The sequence below is a fragment of the Microcaecilia unicolor genome, chromosome 7 (genome assembly GCF_901765095.1).
Source record: "Microcaecilia unicolor chromosome 7, aMicUni1.1, whole genome shotgun sequence".
Lineage (NCBI taxonomy): Eukaryota > Metazoa > Chordata > Amphibia > Gymnophiona > Siphonopidae > Microcaecilia > Microcaecilia unicolor.
In genome coordinates, this window is record NC_044037.1 from 28421330 (window position 1) to 28449179 (window position 27850).

The 27850-nt window shown below is 43.7% G+C and overlaps 1 protein-coding gene across 3 annotated transcripts in view; it reads right to left on the reverse strand.

Annotated features, from left to right (window-relative positions):
* The window catches only part of ATP1B4 (ATPase Na+/K+ transporting family member beta 4), a 50561-nt gene extending 22921 nt beyond the window's left edge, over positions 1-27640 (reverse strand). The window contains exons 1-2 of one of the 3 annotated variants that reach the window (XM_030210578.1): positions 27575-27640; positions 15320-15386 (exon numbers count right to left, since the gene is read on the reverse strand). In XM_030210578.1, coding sequence (XP_030066438.1) covers positions 15320-15382 — 63 coding nt within the window. In that variant the 5' untranslated portion in view covers positions 15383-15386; positions 27575-27640. Of the gene's footprint in view, positions 1-15319; positions 15387-15602; positions 15884-27574 lie in introns of those variants that run through there. The other 2 variants (XM_030210576.1, XM_030210575.1) reach the window with 2 other exon arrangements.
* Positions 27641-27850: the final 210 nt, after the last annotated feature.

Sequence of the window (27850 nt, forward strand, 5' to 3'; positions counted from 1 at the left end):
TGGGAGCAATTTGTGAAGTCCACTGCAGTGCCCCCTAGGGTGACCAGTTGGTGTCCTGGCATGTGAGGGGGGACCAGTGCACTACAAATGCTGGCTCCTCCCACGACCAAATGGCTTGGATTTGGCCGGTTTTGAGATGGCCGCCATTAGTTTCCATTATTGGCGAAAACCAATGTCGGCCATCTCTAAGGGCAGCCCAAATGTTGAGATTTGGCCGGCGCCGACCGTATTATCAAAAGATGACCGCCCATCTTGTTTTGATAATACGGTTGGGTACGCCGCTTTACAGGGCCGTCATTAGAGATGGGCGCCCCTGTTCGATTATGCCCTTCTTTGTTATTTGTCAGGTGTTTTGCTCAGTGCTGCAGTATCTGTCTTTGTAAATCCCATACACCACAGTACACGATGACAGTGGAATTGAGAGACTGGTGATTAAAAGAAAGCATACATTTTATATGTCTGCCTCATAACCATGACAGGTTCAAGAACTGTTATTAATATAAGTGCAGAGGTGATTCCAGGAAAGAGGGCTGGATCTCTTGGAAAAGTACCTTGCCTAGAACGCTATGGATAGTGCTCCAGAAGACTGGACCAAATCTATAAAAAGGCAAGAGCAGTACTTTGAGATACTACAGACCAGTGGCGTAGCCACAGGTGGGCTTAGGTGGGCCAGGGCCCACCCATTTATGGCTCAGGCCCACCCAACAGTAGCACATGTTTAGTGGTAACTGGTGGGAATCCCAAGCTCTGCCAGCTAAAGATTTCCCCCTGATGGTGACGAAAACGCGACTCTCCACGACACCGGCACCTGCGCATGCTCAGTTTTCAGTGCATTCTTGCTGCCAAGGTGGAAAGAAGCGTTTTCCCACCAGCTGAGATTTATTTTTTTTTTGGGGGGGGGGGGGGGAGAACACTTGGTGCCCACCCAATTCTTGACTACGCCCACCCAAAATCTGTTGTCTGGCTACGCCCCTGACATTACAGAACACTGCTGCCCATATTATTTGTCAGGATTCTAGATGTGACCGTCTCCCCTCTCCTTCAACGATTACGTTGGCTCCCTACAGAATATAGAATGAAGTTCAAAGTTCTCACACTGACAAAGACTTGTACACTGTTACCCCCACCTACCTGGCTTCTTTAACCATTCCGTACACCCCACTCTGCGCTCATTAATTCACAACAGACTACTCATACCCCCCTACCCCTCCCTCTAAAGCCAGATGGGAATCTAGTAGAAATTCAGCTTTTTACTCTCTGGCACCAGCTCTATGGAATTCACTTCCCCAACCAATTTGGTTGGAAAAATGTTATACCCTTTTTCGTTCTGCTCTAAAAACTTATTTCTTCCAGCTAGCATTTAGTACCTCTTGATTTCCAGTTTCCCACCTCTATCAGTGGATCTCTGCAATGAGAAATATTGCAAATTTGCCTTTGCTGGACTTGTTTAAATACCAGAAATTTGAATGTCTGTTACTTTCTTATTTTGTGTGAATGGTTTGTTTGATCTCTGGGTCATGTTATGTACCTTGTATGAATGATTATGGATGGAATCTGTCCTATGATTTTATGGCATTCTTGTCTCGTTGTGTTTAATTTTTTAATATATTGTAAACCGTTCTGACTTGCTTGGAAAATAGATATGGTATAGGAAAATTTTAATAAACAATAAATGATAAACGAGATTCCCCCTGAGAAACATGTAGCAGCACTGCTCAGCAGGGGCGTAGCCAGGAAGGGGGGCCAGAGCTCAAGGTGGGCGGGCACATTTTGGCTCGCCCTCCCGCTGCCACTTCGCCCCCCCTGTGGCCACTACAGCCTCCTCGCCGCCGCCCTCCTGCTGCCGCTTCTGCCCCCACCGCCGCCCCCCCCCCCCCCCACTGCCACTGCGAAAGTACCGTGGCTGGCGGGGGTTCCCAACCCCCCACCAGCTAAAGCGTTTGTCCTGTGCTGGTCTCGCATTGCCTGGCACCCTGTCCTGTTTTCAGTCACTGCGCACGCTCATTTAAAGGTCAACCTGATCACAGTGTTTTGGATTAACTGCATTGTTCTCACTAATTTACAATAATCCAAATGTGACAAAATTAACATTTGTACTAGCAGAGTATAAGCAAATTGATTAAAATTTGATTTTACTAGTCTCAGTAGCTGCAATTTAAAGAATGTTTTCTTCCATAAATGACTAATCCATGAGTCAGAAGACAAAGCAGAGTCCAAAATTACTCTGATTACCTTAGCCTTAGTCTCAAATTCTACAACAAGGTTATCTCTGTAGGGGTGACTGAGCCAGGATCACGAAATCATAACATTTTAGTTTTATTCGAGTTTAGTTTCAACAAATTTATAGCAGCCCAGTCTTGAATCTTCTTCAAACAAACTGAAAGGGTCTTGTAAGTAGAATGTCATCTGCATATGATAAAAGTAATTCTCCTGAACTAAAACAGAGATTGACTAAAGAAGGCATAAAGAATTTTAAAAGAAGGGGTGATAGGGGGACCCCTGAAGGACACCACACTCTGGAGTCCACCAATGGGAAAGAACATTATCCTTTCTGACTGCATAATTTCTATTCTGTAAAAAATCTTGGAACGATTGCGATACCGCTCCCTTCACTCCTGCAACACTCAGTCTTGATAATAAAAGTCATGATTTACTGCATCAAAAGCAGCAGACGTGTCAAATTGTAATAATACTATCTGTTTCCCCAGCACCAATAACAAAGATTCTGTACTATGGCACACTCAAATTCCAAACTGAGATGTATGTAAGCATGAAAACCTCTCCATATGTTCAGCAAATAACCTGCTTACGTAGGATTGATTTAATTTAGTCAGAAATGGAATACTTGCGGCTGGCCTAAAATTAGAGAGTATAGGATCTAAATCTGCACCCTTCGCCAATATCCAAGGGTGGGGAACCTTTCTGTAACCATTCATTAACCCCTTGCATAACCCACTGGGCAAAAACAGTGGGAGCTTTTGATATTAAATGCATAGGGTTACATCTAAATAACATTGAGAATAAGAAACTTTATTCAGTTATAACTTACCCCCTCCCCCTTTACAAAGCCATGCTAGCGGCTGCTGGTGCGGTAATGCTGAGACAGCCCGCTCAAAGTGAATGGGCTGTGTTGGCATTGCTGCGTGGCTTTGTAAAAAAAAGGGGGGGGGTTAAGCTCTTCAACAGCAATCGGGTGAAAAGTATGTCATAGCCAGTCAACAAGTATCTGTTTATCTACCCTGTTTCCCCGAAAATAAGACCTAGTAGAGGTTTTGCTGAATTGCTAAATATAAGGCCTCCCCCGAAAGTAAGACCTAGCAAAGTTTTTGTTTGGAAGCATGCCCGCCGAACAGAACACCAGAGTATGCAGCTGTGATTCTTTTTAGCCCGCTGCCGTTGTCCCCTACCTTCACCGTCCGTTGCAGAGCAGCTGCATGCAGGACATGAAGACCGTCACCTGCCGCCAACCCCGATGTTCCCTTCCGCGGCTGTCACTTATAAATGTGCAGGCAAGTCATCAAGATGCCCGTCGCCTGCCGCCATCCCCCTTGTCCCCTACCGCCAGATGTAGAACTGCACAGTCTGCCGTTATCCCGTCGCCTGCCGCCATACCATACGCTGTCCCTGCTGTGCGAGTCTGCTGTGATGAGCTCCCCCTGGTGGCCGGAAGCTGCAATACCGTCCCTGCTGTGCAAGTGGTCCAGGAACTGCTGTAGGAGATCGTTACAGTCTCCAGACTGGTTATGCTGGTTTGTGATGACAACTACAGTACAGTATATAATAATAAATGTTCATTTTTTTTGTTCAACAATAAATGTGAATTCTTCTTCAAGGAAAAATAAGACATCCCCTGAAAATAGGACCTAGCGCATCTTTGGGAGCAAAAATTAATATAAGACACTGTCTTATTTTCGGGGAAACAGGGTACAATCTCAGAACCGGAGGCTGAAACAGCAGCATTTTTGTTATTTAATTCTGCCCAAATCTGACCAACTTTAGATTTAGAGGTTTGCATGCCTACTACCTCCATTGTGCACAACTCTCTCTCGTATATACTCAGCAGGGATATCTTGAAAACCTGGCCTGTTGGCAGCCATCAAAGACTGGGTGAAGACCAAGGCTATTGCTTGTTATGCAGCGCAGTTAAGAAAACTAGCAGAACACTGTGGCTTTAAAGAAACATTGATTTCAAAAGGGTAGTAGAAATTGGAGTAGCAATGGAGACTTCCTGCTAGTAGAATAACAAAGAACGAGGTCAAACAGAAATAGATAAACCAGCCTCACAGCTGCACAAAATATGGCCTGATGAGAAAAGTTAGGCTCTGCAAAAGTCATGAACTTCTTATAGATATGGAAAAGGTTTGCACAATCCTTCAAGTTGCCGTTTAAAAGATGCATATTGAAGAAAATGTGGCAAAAAGCAACATATTCAGGCAGTACACTCGCACAACTCTGTTCAATGTAATCCATAACCTAGTCGTAACAAATGTATTTCTATTATTCAAGTCTTATTGTAAGCCACACTGAGCCCGCAAATAGGTGGGAAAATGTGGGATACAAATGCAATAAATAAATAAATAAATAACAGAAGGTACATATCTGATTTTATCTTTCAACAGCTTTTGTTGATGACAAAGCATAAAAAAGGTCACAGCCAACACAAATATGGTACAATTAATAAAGTATGCAAACTTACATGATAAAGCAAAGATGGGAATTGCCATAATCAGTTACATAAGTACATAAGTAATGCCACACTGGGAAAAGACCAAGGGTCCATCGAGCCCAGCATCCTGTCCACGACAGCGGCCAATCCAGGCCAAGGGCACCTGGCAAGCTTCCCAAACGTACAAACATTCTATACAATCAAGCCATTGTGACATCACTAATGAGGTTGGCTCTTATTGGTGGAATGAGCCACTATGACATCACAATAGGTTAAATCACTGCTCTATGTAATAAAAGTGAGCCAAGTAGAGGACATAAGTACATAAGTAATGCCACACTGGGAAAAGACCAAGGGTCCATCGAGCCCAGCATCCTGTCCACGACAGCGGCCAGTCCAGGCCAAGGGCACCTGGCGAGCTTCCCAAACGTACAAACATTCTATACATGTGATTCCTGGAATTGTGGATTTTTCCCCAAGTCCATTTAGTAGTGGTTTATGGACTTGTCCTTTAGGAAACCGTCTAACACCTTTTTAAACTCTGCCAAGCTAACCGCCTTCACCACGTTCTCCAGCAACAAATTCCAGAGTTTAATTACGCGTTGGGTGAAAAAAACTTTTCTCCGATTTGTTTTAAATTTATACAAAACAACCCCCTCCCCTCTTACCCACTTTCCACTCCCCCCCCCTTTCTAAGTCACCAAACCTTTTGTAATCATCAATAAATTGGAGTGAACCTGTACTTTTATAGGTCCCTCCTGGATAATATCAAATATTTATAAAAAATAAAAATAAAAAAAACTATCCCAAAGCCTCCCTTACCCCCACCGTCCCCATCCCACTGCTTCCTCCCACCCCATGTAAGCCAATCCAACCACAAGTTGTAGTTAACCTATCCAAACCCAAACTAACGTCTTTAGCTGTCAGGGGGGCCCTTCTAGAACATTAATAATAGAACTTCTGGCTCTCGGTGGAAGGGAATAGAGGACTGTTATTCAGGCCATGGAAACATAGAATGAAACATCTGTCAAAGGGTTGGCAATACAGTGCTGAAGCAATTTACACAATTCCACCTGAAATCCATCTGGTCCCGGGGTCTTATGATTGGGGCTTTGACTAATAAATTTAACTTCATCCTCAGAGATGGGATTCTGGAGACTTTGGATGGAATCCTCATCTAAAGATGGAAGATCCAACTGTTCTTGTAAGTTGTACTATCCAGTTCCATCTCTGGATCAGAATGGTAAATCGCGACATAACAATTATAGCAGCAATATCTTAGTCATCTTTTACCAAGACGTCAGAAGAGTTCTTCAAGAGATGCACTCGCCCATTCCCTTCCCAGGTACGTATCTGACTTCATATTTCTGGTGTACGCAATGTTGACAACGTTAGCAGTGATACAGAATAGACTTGCAAGTATAGAAATACAGTGGGGGAAATAAGTATTTGATCCCTTGCTGATTTTGTAAGTTTGCCCACTGACAAAGACATGAGCAGCCCATAATTGAAGGGTAGGTTATTGGTAACAGTGAGAGATAGCACATCACAAATTAAATCCGGAAAATCACATTGTGGAAAGTATATGAATTTATTTGCATTCTGCAGAGGAAAATAAGTATTTGATCCCCCACCAACCAGTAAGAGATCTGGCCCCTACAGACCAGGTAGATGCTCCAAATCAACTCGTTACCTGCATGACAGACAGCTGTCGGCAATGGTCACCTGTATGAAAGACACCTGTCCACAGACTCAGTGAATCAGTCAGACTGTAACCTCTACAAAATGGCCAAGAGCAAGGAGCTGTCTAAGGATGTCAGGGACAAGATCATACACCTGCACAAGGCTGGAATGGGCTACAAAACCATCAGTAAGACGCTGGGCGAGAAGGAGACAACTGTTGGTGCCATAGTAAGAAAATGGAAGAAGTACAAAATGACTGTCAATCGACAAAGATCTGGGGCTCCACGCAAAATCTCACCTCGTGGGGTATCCTTGATCATGAGGAAGGTTAGAAATCAGCCTACAACTACAAGGGGGGAACTTGTCAATGATCTCAAGGCAGCTGGGACCACTGTCACCACGAAAACCATTGGTAACACATTATGACATAACGGATTGCAATCCTGCAGTGCCCGCAAGGTCCCCCTGCTCCGGAAGGCACATGTGACGGCCCGTCTGAAGTTTGCCAGTGAACACCTGGATGATGCCGAGAGTGATTGGGAGAAGGTGCTGTGGTCAGATGAGACAAAAATTGAGCTCTTTGGCATGAACTCAACTCGCCGTGTTTGGAGGAAGAGAAATGCTGCCTATGACCCAAAGAACACCGTCCCCACTGTCAAGCATGGAGGTGGAAATGTTATGTTTTGGGGGTGTTTCTCTGCTAAGGGCACAGGACTACTTCACCGCATCAATGGGAGAATGGATGGGGCCATGTACCGTACAATTCTGAGTGACAACCTCCTTCCCTCCGCCAGGGCCTTAAAAATGGGTCGTGGCTGGGTCTTCCAGCACGACAATGACCCAAAACATACAGCCAAGGCAACAAAGGAGTGGCTCAGGAAGAAGCACATTAGGGTCATGGAGTGGCCTAGCCAGTCACCAGACCTTAATCCCATTGAAAACTTATGGAGGGAGCTGAAGCTGCGAGTTGCCAAGCGACAGCCCAGAACTCTTAATGATTTAGAGATGATCTGCAAAGAGGAGTGGACCAAAATTCCTCCTGACATGTGTGCAAACCTCATCATCAACTACAGAAGACATCTGACCGCTGTGCTTGCCAACAAGGGTTTTGCCACCAAGTATTAGGTCTTGTTTGCCAGAGGGATTAAATACTTATTTCCCTCTGCAGAATGCAAATAAATTCATATACTTTCCACAATGTGATTTTCCGGATTTAATTTGTGATGTGCTATCTCTCACTGTTACCAATAACCTACCCTTCAATTATGGGCTGCTCATGTCTTTGTCAGTGGGCAAACTTACAAAATCAGCAAGGGATCAAATACTTATTTCCCCCACTGTATGTCCTGTTGTCACAGGGGATAGATAGGCAATCTGGCTGACACCCACTGTAGTGGGAAAACCTATAAAGGTAGAATTGGGCATTGTGTCTACAATGTCCGTTATGGCCCATTCAGAATACGAAAAACTGGTTAAAGACAATACAGTTGCAGAAAACTTCACTTATCAACAGCATACACTGGGCAAAAGATAGTGCCTCTTGGCAAGCTGAAAATGAAAGTGAACATCAAAATTCAAAATGTATTTTAGACTTATAACCCCAGATTCCATATAGCGTGCCTAGAGATCCATACCGAAATCCAAGCTGTAACTTAACAAGCTTAACAAGTTAATGAGCACTGATAACAGACTACATCTACCACCTAAATTTCCTACGTCTATCCCGTGTCCCATCTCCCTCCCGCCTACATTACCCCTCCTCCTATGCCCACCTACCCCATGCTTATACCTCTCCTACTCCCTTCACCCTTACCTCTCCCTATCTACCAATCTCTCTTATTATTCTACTATACTTCACTTATAGTTTCTCTATCAATATTATGTAATCCCAATTACTACGTAAACCACATTGAACCTGCTTTAGTGGGAAAGCGCGGGTACAAATATAATAAATAACAGCACTTAGGGGCCCTTTTACTAGGCCACGTAAGACTCTACGCACACCCGACATGCGCCAAAATGGAGTTACCGCCCGGCTACCATGTGGCTCTTGCGGTAATTTCATTTTTGACGCACACCTCCAATATGCCTGGCCGAAAAATAATTTTTACTTTCGGATTCACATATCGGACGCACGCCAAGTATCATTTGGCGCGCGTAGGTCACTGCCACCCGGTTACCGCATAAGACTTTACCGCTAGGTCAATGGCTGACGGTAAGGTCGCAGGCCCAAAATGGATGTGCGGCAATTTTGATTTTGCCGCACGTCCATTTTCAGCAAAAAGTTTTTTTTAAAGCCATTTTTTTTACATCTGCACTGAAAAATGATTCTGCCCGCACCTAAATCCCACGCCTACACTACCACAAGCCATTTTTCAGCGCACCTTAGTAAAAGGGCACCTTAATAAGCAAATGTTTTTGATTTATGTTATTGTTATGATGTGTGATTGTTGTTCAAGCTGATTGTTTTTATTTTATTGTTTTCTCTAGTAAGAAAGATTTGTCTGTCTTCTTTCCTATTTTTAAACGGAGATCCTAATTCATTTTAATTTATGTTAATTTTATTGTAATATTTGCTATGTGAACCATTCTGATTTGCTATGCAATAAGTGAGGGTATAGTAAAATAAACAATAAACGATAATGAGCACTAATTGGCACTAATTAGAATTTACACGCACAACTCGCTAAGTGTAATCTGTAACGAAGTGCGCCGAACTTCTAATGCATGCTGGCAAAAAAGGGTGTGGTTATAGGCGGGGAAATGGGCACTTTTGTGGGTGTTCTAAAACTGTGTTTGACAAAATTGTTGAATGGATGAGATGGGGCAAAATGTCATTAAATATTGCAAAGACAGAAATAATGTTTGTAGGTAAGATTCTGGACACACGACTACCAGCAATCTTTGAATGTCAGGGTGAAAAAGTGAGTGTGAAGCCCTATATCTACAGTTTAGGTGTCTTCCTAGATACCAATCTTAACAATGCAAAAGCATATAGACCATGTGTCTTCTGCCTCCTTCTTTCAATTGCGCGTGTTGAGCAAGCTGAAAGATATGATAGCATCACATGATTTTCGTACAATTGTACAGAGCTGATACTGACAAAGACTGATTATTGCAACTCCCTATTTCTTGGAATATCAACATCCTGAATTCAAGCTCTGCAGGTCATCCAAAATACAGCTGCACGACTAATCACTGGACTCTCAAGGTCGGAACACATTACCCCAACATTAAAAAAACTATATTGGCTCCCAGTGACATACAGAGTTTAATTCAAGATCTTGGTTCTGAATCATCAATGTATATTTGGGAATGTTCCAGCCTACTTTTGAAACACCCTGCACTCATACAAACCAAATCGAGCACTAAGATCTGAGACATCCAATCAACTCTGTTTACCCCCCACAAAATCATACAATTATGTAGAGACAAAACTGTGAGCCTTCTCCGTCGCTGCCCCATTCTCTACCCGGATACCTGAGATCATATGAAGACATTCAAACTAATGCAAATAAGCACAATGCTATCATAGGAAACCTTTGGGTTTAAAAAGCAAAATCATGTGCATGTAAGGACTGGATAAATGAATTAAAACAAATGTCCTTAATATGTAATACTTGGCAGCAATAATGAAACAGTGATGGAATATTCACATAGCAGGCAGCCTGAGCCAACAGATTTATTTTCCACTGAACGTAATTAACTTTGTATGAACTCGGCTGCTAATAGTGTGCTGAACTGGACAAGGTTGGCACATTTAGACTGATTCTGGACAGTTCTGCATGAAGGAAACCCTTCCCTCATTATTCAATACCTTCTCTGGGAAATAGTAGTACTAAAAAAGGCAAGTACATTTTTATAATATACCACTGCAATCCGCAAAGCAAAAGGAGCAAATTCCCACATACCATCTTTTGATGTAGACACAGGGGAAAAAAAACATTTTAAATGCTCCCAGCCAGGTTTCAACCTAATTCATGTTTAATGTGGGATATAAATGCCATAAATAAGAAACAGATAGATAGAAACTCTGAATGTGGTATATACTACAATTCACTCTGCTAATTTCTCCTATCAAGGCACCAAAATTTGGAATTATCTTCCTAAATCAATCAAGTTTACAGATGATTACCTAACTTTTAGACATCTTTTAAAAACACATTTCTTCAGTCTGGCCTTTCTGAATACAAACAACTATTTGAATTGTACCCACACCCTTTTCTTAATCTCGTTCCCCATCTAGTCCTGCCTAATTATGCTCTCACTTATCCACCCTTAATTATTTGTTTGTCCTAGAGATAGTCTATATCCCTGGTTACTTACTGCACATGTATTAATTCGCTTCTTGAAGTTACTGTAATTTATGTTATAATCTGTATATTATTATGTTTTATTCACTTTATTGTTTGTTTGTAAGCCGCATTAAACTTGAGTCTATTTCGGGCTAATGTGGGGTACAAATGTCATGAATAAATAAATAAATAAATAAAATAAATGTTGAGCACCTGATTCTCATAACATGATGTCTATTTAGTGGCCCTTTACCAGGAGAAAAAAATCTCTGCAAGAATATACCAGTACTACGGTGTCCTTTAACCAGCCCCTCCAAATGACACACTGATTACGATTTACAACAAATTACTACTCTACCTATAAAAAGTTATTCTGTTATTATACTTCCTCTGTGTACAATCTGTATGCACAAGCCGGCATGTTTGAAAATCTAAGTGAGATTAAATAAAAATTCCACCAACAATCAAGAAAGACAACGTGGATGCAGCAGCTCATAGGTTTGCTTGTTTGCTTGCTTGCTTGCTTGTTTTGCTTGCACAGGGATCCGGCTGCGCGAGGAAGGGGAAACAGATAAGTTACCTTGGTTTTTTTTTACAGTACCCTCCCCCCCTCTCTCCCTCCCACATATCCCACACCTCCTCCCCACTCCCCCCGGTCCCCCGAGCCACAAGGTGCCCTCCCGGCACATACCTCAAGCCACCCTGGTGGTCTAGTGGATTCTTTTGGGGCAGGAAAGATCCCCAGTCTTTCCTGTCCACTGCCGCTGACCCACTTGCTGCCGTATCTTCTTTAAAATGGCTGCTGAGACTTCCAACGGCAGTCTGCAAGACTTCAGTAGAAGTCTCGCGAGGCCGCTGCTGGAAGTCTCGGCAGTCATTATTAAAAAGCGATGCGGCAGCAAGAGGGTCAGTGGCAGTGGGCAGGGAAGACTGGGGATCTTATCTGCCCCAAAGAATCCACTAGACCACCAGGGTGGCTTCAGGTATGTGCCGAGAGGGCACCCTGCAGCTCGGGGGAGGAGAGGCAAAGCTTTGATCACCGTGCATCCCCCCCAGTTCTCTAAACAGGAGAGGAGACGGCAATAGCAGGGAGTGGAAGGGAAATGCCAAGGCCACTGTAGGGCCCCTGGGAGCACGAGGCCCTGTGCGACCGCCCTGTCACCCCTGCCTAAGACCAGCCCTGGGTCTTTTTCTTAGCCCAACGAGTCCAGACTAGTTGCTGTCAGTGATTTTCTAATACCCAGACTAATTGCTGTCAGTGATTTTCTAATATATATAACAGTGTCTACAGACCCAGAGCTAGCTAGCAGCAGGGGAGGGATGTACCGCGAGACCCAGGTTACATATGCATAAGCTATATTTGCATACAGTGTGGCAGTATACGCAAATTTCTTGCCTTTTCATTAGAGATATTCTGAGTGCCAAACTGGTTTGCAGTCCTCCAAGACTGAAGCTGGACAACCACAGACCGTTTTTAATATTATTGTAAATTGCTTCAAGTCTGGTTGATAGAGGCAATTAATAAACTGAAGTAAATAAATCAGTCAGTCAGTCAGTCAAATTGTTCCAGAAACTCGGGAAATTTCTGTGATTCTATTTGACCTTCCAAGGTCTCAGCCCTCATTCACTGCTGCTTCTCAAGGTCATCATTACTGTTCAGTGGGCAACTACTGCAGTGTTGTACTTGCTTGCCTTCTGTCAGTTCATACTAGCCCAAACCAGTCCTGAGAGACCCCACAGCCAGTTTGGTTTTCAGAACATCCACAATGAAGCGCCATGAGGCAAAACTGCATATGCCTTCGTTTGGGAAGCTCGCCAGGTGCCCTTGGCCTGGATTGGCCGCTGTCGTGGACAAGATGCTGGGCTCGATGGACCCTTGGTCTTTTCCCAGTATGGCATTACTTATGTACTTATGTATGCAAATCTATCCTGAAAACTTAACTGACTGAAAGAGTACCAGGACAGGCTTTGGTAGCCTCAGGCTAGTAGCTTTTGCTTGTGATTTGTAGTTCATTCTATGTTTTTACACCAATCCACTTCAGTTTTGCTATTTTACACCAAAGCTATCTAGTTTGATCTGGCTGTTGCCTCCAAAGCAGAAAGACACACAGGGGAAAATTCTATAAATGGGAATGTACCGCGAGACCCAGCAAAAATTTAAATTGTAGTAGCGTTAGAGAACGCCGCAGCCATTTTTTCTGGGACACGGAAGTGAACACATAATGGTAAATAGTTTAAGTTAAATAAGAATGAGTTAAATAAGAATGTGGTGATACGAATAAGATTGGAAAATTTTTTTTTAATGTTATTGTTTTTATTGTAGCAAATCTCTTCCCTGACGAAGTATACACGAAACCTGGCCAAGTCGGCGGAGGTTTGGTTTGAAAGAAAATTTGCTGCTCTACTGCTAATTAATTGAAGCTAAGTAATGTTAAATATTAGATAAGATATAAATTATAAGAATAAAAATATAAAAATCATAAGATCGGGTTGATCCATGAAGATATGAAAAACACCATTAAGAATTGGGGAAGATTCCCCGTATGGTGGAAATGAGCTTGATATCTGAAGATCCCCGAAAGTATACATACCAAAGTATACATACAAAAAATACAATGTCTGATTAATATTTACATAATGATATCACTACTCTGAATGGTATAATACTGGATATAAGATATATGTGTTTGGGATTGTATGTGAACTAGTTGAGAAGAATCCCCACACTTTCAGTTAGGTCTACTTAATAAGAATATGTAACTCTTGGCATTTGGGCATGGGGCTGGCACTATTCTGTCACAATCTGTGCAATTGTTTGGAATGCCCCTGGCCATGCCCCCTTTTGAGTTGTGCGCTATTGGATTTGAGTGCCCAGTGTTATAGGATAGTGCGCAGGAAGATGCATGCACACATTCCAATTACTCCCAATTAACTGTAATGATCAATTGTTAACATCAATTTATTGTAAGTTATGACTCGTTAGCTAGTTAATTTGTGCATGCATCTTGTAAAAGGGGTCCTCTTCCTCCTCTTGGGTGGAGCCAGCACGCCTGCGGGGCTCCCAGGGTTCCTGGACAGAATACTGCTGATACTGGGATTCAGGGCCAAAGTATTTTATTGTCAAGGCAATTTCATACCAAAAATCATAATTAATTCTTCATAACAAAAAGGTACAGCCCTCTTAATATAGTCGTCAAAAGAAAAAAGTACAGTCCTCATAAGATAATCTTCAAAAGAAAAAAAAGGTACAGTCCAGGGTCCCAAAATCCCTCAGCAAATGTTCAGCTCCTCAAGACCTCAGGCCTTCCATTAGGGCATTAGCTTTCCCTTCCTCCCTCCTTTTAGTAAGAGTTCAGCACACTTCCAATATAGCACAACAGTTCAGAACAAATCTTCATGGACAGTCTTTGCACATCAAACCAATACCACAAATCACCTGCCTTTTCACAGCACAGAGGGAACCCTGTAAGGAGCAGGGTTGGCAGTTACTCCCACCTCTCACCACCACACCCGGTGTGGCCTCCTCCACTGCCTTCAAGTGCTGGCCAGGGCAACCTTTGAATTCTCCCACTCCATGGTAGCTGGCTCCTCTCCCTTAGGCAGCTGTAGTGGCAGGCTACTTCCTTCCTCCACATACTCCATGGAATCTCTCTCTCCCTTTGTCTCTCTTTCTCCCTGGTGACTGAGAGCCCCCCAGGAAATCTGCTCTCCCCTTCTCACAGCTGGAGGGAATTATATACTGATGGTGAAGCCAGGGAAACTGAGCTTCATCCTTCCCTCGCCCTCTAGTGGGGAATGGAGTAACAGGCTCACCCTGCCTCGAACCATTGCTCCCCCTGCTGGGACTGGAAATCCATTCCATCTTTTTAGGACTACTCTCCTCACTCATTCTTGCAAGGACTTCTGGGACCCGTAGTTCTGGGTTCAACTGCTTCACTGGGGAATCTCTGGGGCTTGCCTTGTCACAATCTTCATACGCAAAGTTCAGTGCACATTTTTTTGGCACCCTATGTAGAATCTGGAGGACTGCGTTTGCATGTGCTAACACAGCACCACTGGAAATTCAGGTGTCCTTGTGTTTATTGTCAACAACCAACGGGGCAGTCTGAATGCTACTCTGTCACCAGCCCTGCATCTTACCCACAGAGGGACCAGAAGGAAATCATGAGCTAAATCCAGATACCCTCACATCAGAATTCCCCACATTTCAATAAAAATGAAAGGCAATATGCAAACATGCCACAGTTTAGAGCAGAACATAGCACCGGTGTACAAACGCAGCAGTCTGCACCCATATCAAAAGTGTGTGTGCTTTCCCAGATCACTTCAACACCCCTGAGGTAATCTCATGATTACTGGAAAAAAAAACAGTTTAGCAATCAACTGCAACATCCTACGTTTGCCTGTCAAAATCAAAATCTGTTTTAACCATGAACCTTTCTTGTTTACAGACCATACAAATGAACTCAGCACTTCGTCGCAGATGCATTCAGAACAATTCTATTTAATGCTTCAAGTGTTCAAGGCACAACTGTACAGTTTTGGTTGGAAACCCAAAGCTATTGTCCGAATGCAGGTTCGCTTAACTACCTCCAGCAGGAGTGAAACTCCCCAGTCCCTGCTAAGAATAGCAGAAGAGAAAAAAAGCTATCCCAGAAAGATCCTCAACACTTACTGTTTTATATAGGTCGTTGGCCTGGTGGTCGTTGGCTACGGGACTGGTTGAATTCATTTCCATAGCGCTGGAAAAGAGTCAGCAAAATTCCAGAATTAGTACAAAGGAAAGCAGATATTGCAGTAAGGAGTTTAGACAGGGTACGACACCATCAAATGCTAATTCTCTCGTATCTGACTCCATCGATAACTTGGTATTAACATTATACATATTCTAACAACCAAAGCGATCTATTTCCTGTTTTAAGCAGGTCCTGAAATGAAGAGGTAAATCGTTTCGGTACCTTTCACTTTTCTTGGTGGCAGACCTGGCTGCCTGCTTTTCTCTGTATATAAGTCTTGTAAAGTTGAACGTGATGCTTTAGAGGGTCAAAAGAAAACTTAGTTTCCTCACATGGTGAAGCCCAAGCAGGAAAATCTTGTGCATTAATTTAGATCATCTGTAACTTACAGTTTCCAAACAAACGAAGGACTGACTGGACACAGAATTCACTTCCTCCCTGTGCTTAAGCAGAAGAGACGGTAGCATCTGACATTAAAATTTGTGGGCAATATGTGCCTGTCAGTCACTCTGACCCCCCTGCTCAAATGCTTGCAAAGTCTTTTTAGTAACAAGTTCTATATATATATATCAATTTGGATCAGGGTCGGTTCGTAGCTTTGACTCCGCAGTGTCAGTTTTCCAGACTTGCTTAACTACAACAGCCAGCAGCAACTGGAAAATATTGGAAAGAGAAATAGCTACTAATGTTACATATGTCCCACTCATGGTCTACCCAAAGAGTGCTTTCATCCTGGAGGATGGTGCTTACAAGAAACACACGTGTACACAGAAGATATGAAACTAAAAGTTTCTTTTACTAAGCTGTGGCAAAAAGTGCCCTTGGGGGGAGGCTTTGATTAAGTCGCAGTAGCATTTTTAGCTCCCAGTAGAAATTTCTATGGGCATCTCGGTGTTTACTGGCAGCTGATTTCTACCATGAGCTAAAAACACTACTGCGGCATAGTAAAAGACACCCTTAGTGCGCTGTTACGTGGCTCTTTCCCATGCCCTTTTTTTTTACTGCACCCTGCACTATTTTCTGTATTAATGGCCATGCAATAATGTGACCATTAGAATGGAATTATTCTAAAGCATTGACTAGAGCTTGTAGAGTATCACTCCATTCATAAACTGATCACTTCCTAAGATATCTACTAGTGTCGATGTTACTGTTGCTGTTATAGGAGGAAAAGCCTCAAACAAATGATGGGAAACTCCTTTATCAATTCTTCAATCAACCTTATGGAGGCCCACACATTCATCACTGGCACAAAAACCTCCTGTCTTTACTATTCTTGAATGTTCACACAAACTTTTTCAAGTGGCTCTTAAACCGAAATACGAAAAGAAACTTATCTTTCCAGCTGTCCAGTCTTCTGCTCAATCTCTTCCCGCTAACCACGGCCTAACTTTGGCCACGGTTTCGACTCCTGCATCAGGGTCCATGGTGTCCACCGGCTGGTATTTTCATAGCTGGATCGTTTCAAATTCATCCAGACTGGACAGGGACGCACTTCCTTTTTCCATTATCGGCCGAGGATGCCCATGTGTTAAGCACGCCCCAGTCCTGCCTTCGCTACGCTTCCGACGTGCCCCTGTGAACTTTGGTTGTCCCCGCAACGGAAAGCAGTTGAGGACGCCCAAAATCGGCTTTCGATTATGCCGATTTGGGCGACCCTGGGAGAAGGACGCCCATCTCCCGATTTGTGTCGAAAGATGGGTGCCCTTCTCTTTCGAAAATAAGCCTGAAAATGCCTAGCCAGCTTGGAAAAGAGACGGATGAGGGGAGATATGATTGAGGTCTACAAAATACTGAGTGGTGTAGAATGAGTAGAAGTAAATTCACTTTTTACTTGTTCCAAAAGTACAAAGACTAGGGGACACTCGAGGAAGTTATGTGAAAATACTTTTAAAACAAATAGGAGGAAGTATTTTTTCACTCAACTAATAGCTAAGGTCTGGAACTCTTTTCCAGAGGATGTGGTAACGGCGGTTAGAATATCTGGGTTTAAAAAAGGATTGGACAAATTCCTGGAGGAAAAGTCCATAGTCTGCTATTGAGGCGGATATGGGAATCAACTGTTTGCCCTGGAATTTGTAGTATGGAGTGTTGCCATGATTTGGGTTTTTGCCAGGTACTTGTGACCTGGCTTGGCCACTGTTTGGAAAACAGGATACTGGGCTAGACGGACCACTGGTCTGACCCAGTATGGCTATTCTTATGTTCACTTAGAGGGTCTGTCCCCAGCACAAATCAAGTCCACCTGCACCTGCCAGTTGTGCTCTACACTAGCACCCTCCTCTCACTGACTGGGTCACAACCGCCTCTGGGCGAGTCTCCCATTCTCAAATTATCCCCAGTGATTTCTAGGTTACTGAAGCCACACTTCCAATGGTCCCACAGTTCCCAGAAAGCAGTCACAGACCCAACATACAAACCACCGGGATTCTTTATGTGTCCAGACAGGCAGAACAAACAAATAAATGTGTTTATTCTCAGAACTTGAAACAGTGGACAAAAAAATGTGCAATTAGCAAACAGTAACACATAACTGAAATGGATTAATTAGAAAACTAACTAAACATTTGCATACTTCCTAGAAAGTACCTGGGGTCTCTCTCTCTCTCTCTCTCTCTCTCTCTCTCTCTCTTTCTCTCTTCTCCCAGGCTGAAACTGAAGAAACAACCAGCAACAACTGCTGGGTAATTTCTAACTCCAGGTCAATCAGAGCCCAGTCAACAAGTTTTAAATGTATACTGCTGCTTGTTTCCTGCTTGTGTTCCTTATTACAGCAAAGAAACACCACCTGCTGGGCAAATAGGAGAAATATACTTCAGGATATAATTAAAACAGGAAAATATCTAATACATTTTACAGGCTTAAAACACAGTTTCTTCACAAAAACATAGCATAAGATTTTAGCATTAATATTTCTGCAGAAGTTGAATACATGCTATACAGATTTATTCTATACCTAATTATCTAAATGTATAGATATACAGATATTTTATAATACTTCAGAAATGAATTCATCTTCTGTATCTTGTTTTAAACATGTTGTATACTCATGCTATGACTTTCTGAATTTATTTCAACATTATGTTTTAACATTTCCTTTTCTAAATTTGCATATTAGGATTAAAACAGCTGCACAAACTTCAAATGTGTTGAATATTTGCAATTTTACATCCCACTGTGTCTCATTCCTATGCTAGTGACAATGTACACACAGCGCCAGAGGCCACAAATCAAATTCCTGATTATTTTATTTTAATATGATATCATATGATACAGTATATGTGGAAGGGCATTTTCGAACGGGGACACCCATCTCTAACCCGGCGAAGGGGCGGGGAATCTCGTATTATCGAAACAAGATGGGCATCCATCTTTCATTTTGATAATACGGTCAGGGACGCCCAAATCTCAACATTTACAGTGGGGGAAATAAGTATTTGATCCCTTGCTGATTTTGTAAGTTTGCCCACTGACAAAGACATGAGCAGCCCATAATTGAAGGGTAGGTTATTGGTAACAGTGAGAGATAGCACATCACAAATTAAATCCGGAAAATCACATTGTGGAAAGTATATGAATTTATTTGCATTCTGCAGAGGGAAATAAGTATTTAATCCCTCTGGCAAACAAGACCTAATACTTGGTGGCAAAACCCTTGTTGGCAAGCACAGCGGTCAGACGTCTTCTGTAGTTGATGATGAGGTTTGCACACATGTCAGGAGGAATTTTGGTCCACTCCTCTTTGCAGATCATCTCTAAATCATTAAGAGTTCTGGGCTGTCGCTTGGCAACTCGCAGCTTCAGCTCCCTCCATAAGTTTTCAATGGGATTAAGGTCTGGTGACTGGCTAGGCCACTCCATGACCCTAATGTGCTTCTTCCTGAGCCACTCCTTTGTTGCCGTGGCTGTATGTTTTGGGTCATTGTCGTGCTGGAAGACCCAGCCACGACCCATTTTTAAGGCCCTGGCGGAGGGAAGGAGGTTGTCACTCAGAATTGTACGGTACATGGCCCCATCCATTCTCCCATTGATGCGGTGAAGTAGTCCTGTGCCCTTAGCAGAGAAACACCCCCAAAACATAACATTTCCACCTCCATGCTTGACAGTGGGGACGGTGTTCTTTGGGTCATAGGCAGCATTTCTCTTCCTCCAAACACGGCGAGTTGAGTTCATGCCAAAGAGCTCAATTTTTGTCTCATCTGACCACAGCACCTTCTCCCAATCACTCTCGGCATCATCCAGGTGTTCACTGGCAAACTTCAGACGGGCCGTCACATGTGCCTTCCGGAGCAGGGGGACCTTGCGGGCACTGCAGGATTGCAATCCGTTATGTCATAATGTGTTACCAATGGTTTTCGTGGTGACAGTGGTCCCAGCTGCCTTGAGATCATTGACAAGTTCCCCCCTTGTAGTTGTAGGCTGATTTCTAACCTTCCTCATGATCAAGGATACCCCACGAGGTGAGATTTTGCGTGGAGCCCCAGATCTTTGTCGATTGACAGTCATTTTGTACTTCTTCCATTTTCTTACTATGGCACCAACAGTTGTCTCCTTCTCGCCCAGCGTCTTACTGATGGTTTTGTAGCCCATTCCAGCCTTGTGCAGGTGTATGATCTTGTCCCTGACATCCTTAGACAGCTCCTTGCTCTTGGCCATTTTGTAGAGGTTACAGTCTGACTGATTCACTGAGTCTGTGGACAGGTGTCTTTCATACAGGTGACCATTGCCGACAGCTGTCTGTCATGCAGGTAACGAGTTGATTTGGAGCATCTACCTGGTCTGTAGGGGCCAGATCTCTTACTGGTTGGTGGGGGATCAAATACTTATTTCCCTCTGCAGAATGCAAATAAATTCATATACTTTCCACAATGTGATTTTCCGGATTTAATTTGTGATGTGCTATCTCTCACTGTTACCAATAACCTACCCTTCAATTATGGGCTGCTCATGTCTTTGTCAGTGGGCAAACTTACAAAATCAGCAAGGGATCAAATACTTATTTCCCCCACTGTAGGTCAACCTTAGAGATGGTCGACCTAAATGTTGAGATGGTCGACCTTAGAGATGGTTGTCCCCGGTTTTCAGCCATAATGGAAACCAAGGACACCCACATAGGCGGTCGGTGGCCCAACTGTTTGGGGAGGCTAAAGGGGGTGGGGTTAGGTGTGGGGCCAGGGGTGGAGCTTAAATCCATTATTGTCTGATAACACACAGAAAAAAATAAATAAATAAAAATAAAAGTCACAATACCTTTTATTAAATTTAGATATTAGATATGTATCATATGTCAAAGAATAAAGTGGTTCCTCAAAGCATATTCTAAGCACAATCGCTCAACTGCAAAACACTATGCACAACTTTGTGCAAAAACACACTCAGAACCTTACTGTACCATAAATATTACACTGGGCAGAACCTAATACACCAATATACCACCCATACGGAAAATGCAGACCATCAACAATATGAAACAAGGGATCATATCATCACAATTCTCATGTAGAGCCACAAAACACCCTAATTCATGTTTAATGTGGGATAAAATGCCATAAATAAGTAAATAAATATAAACTGTTAATGTTGAGCACCTGATTCTCAAAGTGGACATATTCCAAACACTATAATGAAAATAAAATGATATTTTCTACCTTTGTTGTCTGGTTGTCCGATTCTGCTGCTATCTGTTCTCAGTGCAGGTCAGGAAGTCATCCTCCTTAAATATCTCCCTGACAACCCAGCCAACCCCCCCTCCTCCTGCTCTCCCAGCAGTAAGGTAAACAAACCATAAACTAATTTCTACAATTGGTTACACAAAGCTAGAGGGCTTTCACTGCAGCTCCTACTGTGAGGATGGAGGTAAATCAACAATTTAAACCTCTCAGAGCACAGCAGGGGAGGCTTAGCCTGTCCAACCCTCTTATACCGGGCGCCTATGGACACCCATCTCAAAAACGACCAAATCCAAGCCCTTTGGTCATGGGAGGAGCCAGCATTCATAGTGCACTGGTCCCCTCACATGCCAGGACACCAACCGGGCACCCTAGGGGGCACTGAAGTGGACTTCACAAATTGCTCCCAGGTACATAACTCCCTTACCTTGTGTGCTGAGCCCCCCAAACCCCACTCCTCACAACTGTACAACACTACCATAGCCCTAAGGGGTGAAGGGGGGCACCTACATGTGGGTACAGTGGGTTTCGGGTGGGTTTTGAAGGGCTCATATTTACCACCACAAGTGTAACAGGTAGGCGAGATGGGCCTGGGTCCGCCTGCCTGAAGTGTACTGCACCCACTAAAAACTTCTCCAGGGACCTGCATACTGCTGTCAGGGAGCTGGGCATGACATTTGAGGCTGGCATAGAGGCTGGCAAAAATGTTTTAAAATTTGTTTTAGGGTGGGAGGGAGGACCACTGGGGGAGTAAGGGGAGGTGGAGGTCATTCCCGATTTCCTCCAGTGGTCATCTGGTCAGTTCGGGTACCTTTTCGAGGCTTGGTCGTGAAAAAAAATGGACCAAGTAAAGTCGGCCGAATGCTCATCAGGGACGCCCTTCTTTTTTCCATTATCGGCCGAGGACGCCCATCTCTTAATCGCGCCACAGTCCCGCCTTCGGTACGGTGCCGACACACCCCTGTGAACTTTGGTCATCCCCGCGACAGAAAGCAGTTGAGGGCGCCCAAAATCAGCTTTCGATTATGCCGATTTGGCCAACCCTGGGAGAAGGACGCCCATCTCCCGATTTGTGTCGGAAGATGGGTGCCCTTCTCTTTCGAAAATTCCCCTGATAGTCTGCCAACTCCCAACGTTAATTGGTTCAAAGTGAATTACAACAAAATTGAAAAAAAAATAAACTTAATAATAAACTTTAGTAAACAGATAAGTTTTTTAACTTTTATGGAAAGAAGAATATGTAGGCAAAGCCTTGAGGTTAACAGGTAAAGAATTCCAAAGCTGAGCAGCCTGGTATATACTACTACTACTACTTAACATTTCTAGAGCGCTACTAGGGTTACGCAGCGCTGTACAATTTAACAAAGAGAGACAGTCCCTGCTCAAAGAGCTTACAATCTAATAGACAAGTGAACGGTCGGTCCGATAGGGGCAGTCAAATTGGGGCAGTCTGGATTCATTGAACGGTAAGGGTTAGGTGCTGAACGCAGCATTGAAGAGGTGGGCTTTAAGCAAAGACTTGAAGACAGGCAGGGAGGGGGCTTGGCGTAAGGGCTCAGGAAGGTTGTTCCAAGCATAGGGTGAGGCGAGGCAGAATGAGCGGAGCCTGGAGTTGGCGGTGGTGGAGAAGGGTACTGAGAGGAGGGATTTATCCTGTGAACGGAGGTTACGGGCGGGAACATAAGGGGAGATGAGGATAGAAAGATCCAAGATGGCCGCAAGCTGATAGGTCGCAGCGACTCAAGCTCCTAAACATGCCGAAACGGAGAGGACGAATAGCGGGCAGGGCTTCCCCGCTAACACCCTCCTTACCTGGTCCGTTGGACCGATATTTGAGATCGCAAGGAGCCCATCGCGAAGGAGGTTTGCTACCAGATGTACGCGCCGGCGAAACGGAGAATTTGGCGCTCTCTGGACTTGAAGTGACTCTAAGCCCCGTTGAACGCACTCCTCCTCCCCAGCCGATTGGCGCCAGTTCCTTCCTCCTGGATTCGACAGGGTCTACTCCCATAGAGGTTAGGGGCCCAGAAGAACGCCGAATCGAAGCCTCCCTTACTACGGAGGTAGGATTGGAGATCAGTTTGCCTAAGGGGCTCATTTTCAAAGCACTTAGACTTGCAAAGTTCCATTGGTTACTATGGGGATCATTTTCAAACGAGAAGAACATTCAAAAGTGTCATAAAGCACCATTTGTACGGATTGCTTCTCAAAATGTCCCAACTGGTATTTTCAAAACCTGTTTTGCAAACAGTTATCTATGCATTTTGTCTGTAGTGGGGGGTGTTTCAAAGGTGGACTTTGGGTATGCCTAACACCTGTATGTTTTAAAACCATAATAGAACAAAACGAAAATGTCTAGTGTGAAAACTTAAAAGGTTGGTCTAGACCTGTTTTTATAACGAATAAGGCACAAAAAGGTGCCCTAAATGAACAGATGACCACTGGAGGAAATCAGGGATGATTCCCCCTTACTTCCACAGTGGTCTCTGACCCCTCCCACCTCCAAAATATGTGAATAAAAATAGTACTCACCAGCTTCTATTGCAGCCTCAGATGTTATAGCTAGGTCAATTAGAGCAGCATGCAGGTCCCTGGACTAGTGTAGTGGTGTATTGCATCTGCATTGTAGACAGGTCGACCCAGGCCCATACCTCCCTCTACCTGTTACACTTGTGGTGGAAACTGTGAGCCCAGCAAAACTCAACAGAAATACACTGTACCCACATATAGTTGCCCCCTTCACCCATAAGGGCTACTGTAGTGGGGGTAGTGGGTTTGGGGTGGGTTTTGGAGGGTTCAGCAGATAAGATAAGGGAGCGATGGTGAGATGTGTACCTGGGAGCATTTATATGAAATCCACAGTAGTGCCCCCTAGGGTGCCCCATTGCTCTCCTGGGATGTCTGTGGGTCAGTCTGCTAAAAATGCTGGTCCCTTCTATATCCCAATGGCTTGATTTTCTACCTTTTTCACTTGTACAGTTTTTTTTTTCTTTCAAAAATGGCCTGAAAAAAATAAATGCACAGAGCACTAAACCTTGTTACAAATGGAGGGGCATAATTGAACGAAAACGTCTATCTCCATGGGCGTTTATCTCCGAGAACGGGTCTGTGAAGGGGCGGACCGAACCGTATTTTCGAAAAAAATAGACGTCCATGTTTTATTCGACAATTTGTGAGCTGGGCGTTTTTGTTTTTCAGCGATAATGGAAAATGAAAGCGCCCAGCTCAAAAACGAATAAATCCAAGGTATTTGTTTGTGGGAGGGGCCAGGATTCGTAGTGCACTGGTCCCCCTCACATGCCAGGACACCAACCGGGCACCCTAGGGGGCACTTTTACAAAAACAAAAAAAAAGGTAAAAGAGCTCCCAGGTGCATAGCACCCTTCTCTTGTGTGTTGAGCCCCCCAAATCCCCCTCAAACCCACTGCCCACAAGTCTACACCATTACTATAGCCCTAAGGGGTGAAGGGGGGCACCTACATATGGGTACAGTGGGTTTGGGGGGTTGGACGACTAATAAGCATTAAGCAGCACAATTGTAACAGGTAGGGGGGGATGGGCCTGGGTCCACCTGCCTGAAGTCCACTGCACCCCCTAACAACTGCTCCAGGGACCTGCATACTGCTGCCAGGGAGGTGGGTATGACATTTGAGGGTGAAAATAAACAGTTGTGAAACGGCATATTTTGTGGTGGGAGGGGGTTTGTGACCACTGGGGGAGTCAGGGGAGGTCATCCCCAATTCCCTCCAGTGGATTTCTGGTCATTTAGGGCACTTTTTGGGGCCTTATTCATGGAAAAACAGGGTCCAGGAAAAGTGCCCTAAATTCTCGCTAAAAACGCATATTTTTTTTCCATTATCGGCGAAAGGCGCCCATCTCTGATCGGCCGATAACCACGCCCCAGTTCCGCCTTCACCACGCCTTCAACACGCCCCCATCAACTTTGTCCGCATCCGCGACAGAGTGCAGTTGAAAACGTCCAAATTCGGCTTTCGATTATACAGCTTTATTCGCTTTTGTGAGATAAACGTCTATCTCCCGATTTGGGTCACAATATAGGCGTTTTTCTATTTCGATTATAAGCAGGATGGTATTTTCAGGGGAAAAAAAGATAGACATTTTGCAGTTTTGAAAATGACCATATTTCCTATTCGGATTTTGGACGTTTAGCACAAAACGTCCGAAATCAGACTTAGATGTCATATCGAAAATAACCCTCCACATAACTTTGTAAGTGAGTGCTTTGAAAATATGCCTCCACATGTAATAAATAGTCTGAACATGAGCCATAAAATAGTTTATAAACCCAGCATGCTAGATTATAAGATAATCGAGCCTCGATGGGTACATAAGTACATAAGTAATGCCACACTGGGAAAAGACCAAGGGCCCATCGAGCCCAGCATCCTGTCCACGACAGCGGCCAATCCAGGCCAAGGGCACCTGGCAAGCTTCCCAAACGTACAAACATTCTATACAATCAAGCCATTGTGACATCACTAATGAGGTTGGCTCATTGGTGGAATGAGCCACTATGACATCACAATAGGTTAAATCACTGCTCTATGTAAGTGAGCCAAGTAAAGGACATAAGTACATAAGTAATGCCACACTGGGAAAAGACCAAGGGCCCATCGAGCCCAGCATCCTGTCCACGACAGCGGCCAATCCAGGACGAGGGCACCTGGCGAGCTTCCCAAACGTACAAACATTCTATACATGTTATTCCCGGAATTGTGGATTTTTCCCAAGTCCATTTACATAGTAACATAGTAGATGACGGCAGAAAAAGACCTGCATGGTCCATCCAGTCTGCCCAACAAGATAACTCATATGTGCTACTTTTTGTGTATACCTTACCTTGATTTGTATCTGTCTTTTTCAGGGCACAGACCGTATAAGTCTGCCCAGCACTAGCCCCCGCCTCCCAACCACCAGCCCCGCCTCTGCCATCCAACCTCTGCTAAGCTCCTGAGAATCCCTTCCTTAGTAGCGGTTTATGGACTTGTCCTTTAGGAAACCGTCTAACCCCTTTTTAAACATAAGTACATAATAGCCCATGCGAACGCATCAAATATGCAGAGGCATGAACAAACCTTATTTTTTAACCAAAAATTAATTTAGCCACGGTGTTTTTTGACACATTCATATTCCATTTAGCCTTGTTCAGAGCAGATTACAACAGATAAAAGGCATATAAAAATATACTAAAATACACTTACATTATACGTCCTACCCATCCAACATCAACCTTAACATTATACAATTGATCCAACTAATCCTTGATGTCAATAGACCCAAAACCAGTTTTCCAGAGCTTCTTAAATAATATTCAAGGTCTACTTAAATATTTAGTAAAAAGCCAAGGAGTCTGTTTATTAAGCCACACTAGCAGCTTCCATGCGGCATTGCCGACACAGTCCATTCAAAGTGAACGGGCTGTGTCGACACTAGTGCACAGCCAGCCGCCCTAACGCCTTAGTAAAGTCCAGCGCAAGATTTTAAATGGCGACAAAAGTCCATTGTTCTGTATTTGTCATCTAGAAGGATTAACCAATTCAGGTCATTTGCTGAGCGGAGATTTCTTTGAGGGGACTATACTGTCCCCAAATCCTTTAAATAGCTGGGACTAAGGTCATACCAAAATCATAAACATAAAAATTAACATCTTAAACTCAAGTCTTGCAACCAATGGCAACCAATGAATCTGAATCAGATAAAGTGTAACATGATCATATTTCCTCCCACCCAAAATTAGTTTGGCTGGACAGCCTGCAACCTATATATTGTTTTCTGAGAGAGACCCATAAAGACCACATTACAGTAATCCAGTGTGGTAAGTACCAATAATTGGACAACCTGTTGAAAATGGTACACTTCTATATAATATCTTCCCCCCCCCCCTCCCTGTTTACTAAGCCGTGCTAGCGGCTGCCATGCTCTAATGCCGACACAGCCCATTCACTTTGAATGGGCTGTGTCAACATTGCCATAGTAAACAGAGGGGTAAGTCTTCTTAACAATTTCAATTTATGGTTCAACACTTTTTTTTTATTGAAGGCAATAACACAATAACATTCACAAATCTCTGCAATAATATCATGCCATGCCACTTACTTGTTATATCTAATACATTGGTACTCCTAAGCCTTCAATTAACAAGTTATTAGGCTCCCCATCCCCCCTCCCCCTCTCTTCCCCCCCTCCCCAATCCAAATCTTCTACCCCCGATTCCCTATAGTCCCCCCTCCCCCCTCTTCTCCTACCCCCCCTTATCATCAAAAATTCACCCTGGCTAGCCCCGAAAGACCCCCCAGGACAGATCCCCTTAAAGGCATTCTTCCCCACCCTCTCTCAACAATTTCAATTAAAAAAAATATATATATATATATATACACAATACGGTTAATTTGGGAGGTCTTCTGGATTGTAGGTTAACTAAGGACTCTTATATTAACTGTATCTTACAGAAATATATATATTTTAAAATGAAATTGTTAAGAAGACTTACCCCCCCCCCCCCCCCCCCGTTTACTATTGCAATGCTGACACAATCCATTCAATGTGAGTTTTATTTCTGATTAAGAGGAACGACTGAGCCAGCTAACGTTGGGTTTCTTTGAGACATAATTTGTTGACATTATAATTGACTTTTGGTAAGACACAGTGATGATGTCAAGAGGCTCTGACAGGACTGATGGGTGATTTGGCTGAACCTCAGGGCACTGTGCAACTGATTACCTGTATCAGTTTACTCTGTCACATTCTGTACTGGATGACCAGTCTGATCATCCATGGCAT